The 3,926-nt window shown below is 43.9% G+C and overlaps 1 protein-coding gene across 1 annotated transcript in view; it reads left to right on the top strand.

The window, feature by feature from the left end:
• Positions 1-1,369: 1,369 nt before the first annotated feature.
• LOC107282468 (prostasin-like) overlaps positions 1,370-3,926 on the top strand; it is a 13,740-nt gene continuing 11,183 nt past the window's right edge. Inside the window, exon 1 of the mRNA XM_015810244.2 lies at positions 1,370-1,427. Coding sequence (XP_015665730.2) covers positions 1,370-1,427 — 58 coding nt within the window. The remainder of the gene's footprint in view (positions 1,428-3,926) is intronic.

Below are 3,926 nucleotides of genomic sequence, written 5' to 3'. Positions count from 1 at the left end.
TCTTTGGTTTCATCTTCAACTCAAGGGTGGGGAAATACATAGAATTTGGCATGTTCTGTACAAAGCTGCAAGCTAATAATTCCAGTATCCATCTATACACATTAATTAAATTAATCAAATGTTCAAGAATTATGCTATCGGTGGAACACTATTTGGATATCTATATGACACATTTCACTATCCTTTTAAAATTATGATTGACGGTGTGAGGGCTGACAAGACACACCTTCTGCATCAATTATGCAGTGTCCATCACCCTTCATTCTGAAGAATAATTTCTCCATTGGAAGCCCCATTTTCAGGATTGGTAGAAATATGGCCTTGATGTATTCATATATTTAAGTTCCTTTTATTCTATTATGAAGTAAGATAAACAAAGTTCCTTCCAACTCTGATATTCTATGTTGTATGTCAGTGGTGGCGAACCTATGGCACGCATGCCAGAGGCGGCACTCAGAGCCCTCTCTGTTGGCACATGCGCCACCACCGCCAGCAGCAGGTGCATCAGGTCACCACTGCTGCCCGGAGCAGGAGCCCTGCCCAGCACAAAGGAGGTGAAGCAGCCGACTAGCAAGCTCTAGTAGAGGTGGTAGAGCAGAGGTCACCAAACATTGTTGATTGGTGAACTGGAAGAAAAGGGAGGGGGAAGCAGTTTACATGCATGCATGCATGCACGGGGCCGTGAGCACACACGTGCTGCAAATGGGGAGGGGCTAGTGCCTGCGTGATACTCACTAGCCCTGCCCCATTCTTGCATGGTGCAGCGCCTTGTATCTGCACCTCACGACATGGCTGTTTTTGCGCCTTGCAGCACAGTGGCCCATTTTTGCGCTCCCGGTTTTTGTGTGCCAGAGGTGGCACTCAGAGGCACCTCCCTGCCCCCACCCCCATGAGGGCACCACAATGCTGATGCAGCCCTGGCACTTTGCGATAAATAAGTGGGTTTTAGGTTGCGGTTTGGGCACTCGGTCTCTAAAAGGTTCGCCATCACTGTTCTATGTTAAATATGTTAAGTAAACCAATTCAGATGTGAATATTTTAAATAAATAAAATCTCTTTCTCTTTCTGTTTGTACATGCATGATGTGTGCAGCTCTTTCTAATAACATTTATATATTTATATATTAAATTTATTTACACCAGAAAATTTGTTTTCTTTCTTTTTTTCCCTTATTTTCTCTTTATTAAAAAAATGTTTAGGAACAAAGAACAAAGAAAGGAGGAGGAGGAAATGGTTCTGTTGTTACCCTTTCACCTTTGCAATTAACTTTATTGCACAGATAGCAGAAGCTGAAATAAAACAGCTTTTCCTGAAAGAGAACAATTCATAGGTCATTTCAGAAGGGAAATACAGGAGCAGGGAAAGGACCATGGCACACATTCCCTCTTCTCTGGTGGTTTGGCTGCTGCTGATGTTGGTGCTACAAGGTGACGGATGGGGTCATGGTGGGTGGGATGCAAGAAGGGAAAGTAGGGATCTTTGGTCTTGACTCCAAGAAGAAAAACTGGTCTATAATGTCTAGTTAGTATAAAGCTGAGGCCTCTTTCACCCATGCTAGAGAGCAAAAAAAATAGCAGCTCCTTTCCCTAATCCTAAATTCCTTGAGAGATGATTCAGTGTAATTTCACCACAGTAGGAATGTAGGTGCTCTACAATCTCAGAGATGCTCTGAAAATAAAAGGGTAAAAAGAGATGGGCTATGCACAGCAGTCTTCCCCAAGCTGGAATCTTGATAAATTGATTTATAACTCCCATTATTCTTTAGCCAGGATGGTCAGGAGGCTTGGGATGATTTGGGAATTAAAATCCAACAAAGCCTCAGACCATTGGGCTAGGGAAAGTTATCCTAGAGAGTGGCAGAAAAAGTTCTCTTGCATATTTGTGACAACGTAAAACATTTCTTTTTCAAAAAGACACTGTTCACTGAAATCCCATCTCGGTGCTTAGAAATGGTGACTGAGAACTGTGGTGTGTGTAGATTGAGCTTAGTTCCTGTTTTAATTCACAGACATGGGAAATAAAAAGCAGAAGTTTGCATTGAAACCCCAATCTCAATGATATTCGGGAGTGAATCATATCTGTCATAGAGAACAGAGGAGGAGAAACATATTCTGAATATTTGCATTTACTGTGTTCATATCCTGCCTTTTTCCTATGAGTTTGAAATCATGAACTGAAGACCTGTTTAATATGCTATTCTCGTACCCAATATTGAACATCTTCAGACCAGGATATCACAGGGAAAGGGAGAGATCTTTTAGCAGCCAAGGAATATATTTTAGAAAATATCTTTTTGAGGGGCAGTAGCTTGCTTTAGTCTTCTGAAGCTAGAAAAAACATGAATTATGGGATAGGGAGTGAATTTCAGGGGCTTTTCCCATTGTTGAGATGAAGTGCTTTCCACCCAAGCAAAAGTCAACAAAATTCTATAATATTTGCTAATCCTAACACGTGTGCTGTATGCTGCCTCTATGCTTATTCCCGATCCCCCAATTTTCCTCTAAGATAAGCATGGAAAAGTCCAAGGGGGAAGGGGAGGGGGAGGGATAAAGAGAAAGAGAGGGAGAGAGGGGGGAAGAGAGAGGGGGGAAGAGAGATATCCCATTTTAATACTTGAACAGCTACTTATTATTATTATTATTATTATTATTATTATTATTATTATTATTATTATTATTATTAATTGAATTTATATACTGCCCTATCTCCTTTACGGGACTCAGGGCGGTGAACAGGTGATAATAAAAACCACTATAAATATACGCAAGTTTCTGTTCTAAAATCAAATTAAATAACAGGCCTGCTCTAAAATACCCCATACAAAACCCCCACTAAAACATAATCAAACTACGCCAGGCCGGCCGCACGGAATAGATGGGCCTTCAGGGCTCGGCGAAAAAGGCACAGGTCCGCAACTGTACATAGGTCGGGGGGGTAGGTCATTCCAGAGGGCAGGAGCTGCCACAGAGAAGGCTCTCCCCCTGGGGGTCGCCAGCCGGCATTGACTGGCCGACAGCACCCTAAGGAGGCCCTCTGTGGGAGCAGACTGGTCGAAGGGAGGTGTTTGGTAGGAGGCGGTCTTGCAAATACCTAGGTCCATTGCCATGGAGCGCTTTAAAGGTTGTTACTAACACCTTGAAGTGCACCCGGAAGGCCACAGGCAGCCAGTGCAGCTCGCACAGGAGAGGTGTTACATGGGAGTAACTAGAGGCCCCCAGGATCCCCCGCGCGGCCGCATTCTGAACTAGCTGGAGCCTCCAGGTGCACCTCAAGGGGAGCCCCATGTAGAGAGCATTGCAATAGTCCAGGCGGGAAACAACGAGGGCTTGAGTGACTGTGCGTAGAGCGTACTGACCATTTAAGTGAATCTCATTCATGTGGATAAAAGGAAAGCAATGTCATGAGGATGCATTAGGGAAAAAAAATGTTTGTGCTGCACAATAGTTAGCCAATAAAGGAGAATATTCATAGGTCAGAGTTGAAATGAGGGGTCCTTGGTGCTCTCTGAGCTTGACTGCAAGTGTTTCATTACCCAAACTAGGTAACATCATCAGTGCTGAGTAATTAAATGTCTGCAAAAAAAACAAAAAACAATTAAGGTCAGAGCCCACCAAGGACCTCTCACAGTAGTTAGCAACAAAGGTGTACAGAATGTACATTATAAGAAAGAACCCCCTGGTGCTTCATTTTTTAGTGTTTGGAAAGAGTTAAGGGGAGGGCCGAGTTAAGGGGAGGGCCGAGGATTTTGTTCAATATCTGCATGACAAAGTCGCTCGGATCCGAGAAGGCTTGGACTCCGACTGGTTGGCCCAGGGGGAGGAGACGGAAGCAGGTCTTGAGATGGTTGTATGGGAGGAGTTTGACTCTGTTGCTCCCGAGGACGTGGACAGGGTCTTGGGGAGGCTGAATGCAACCACATGTTTGTT

This window comes from Protobothrops mucrosquamatus, unplaced genomic scaffold (genome assembly GCF_001527695.2).
Source record: "Protobothrops mucrosquamatus isolate PMUCROS unplaced genomic scaffold, P.Mucros_1.0 scaffold8, whole genome shotgun sequence".
Taxonomy (NCBI): Eukaryota; Metazoa; Chordata; class Lepidosauria; order Squamata; family Viperidae; genus Protobothrops; species Protobothrops mucrosquamatus.
The sequence above is the reverse complement of the archived record's forward strand: the minus strand, read 5'-3'. Positions and strand labels throughout refer to the sequence as shown.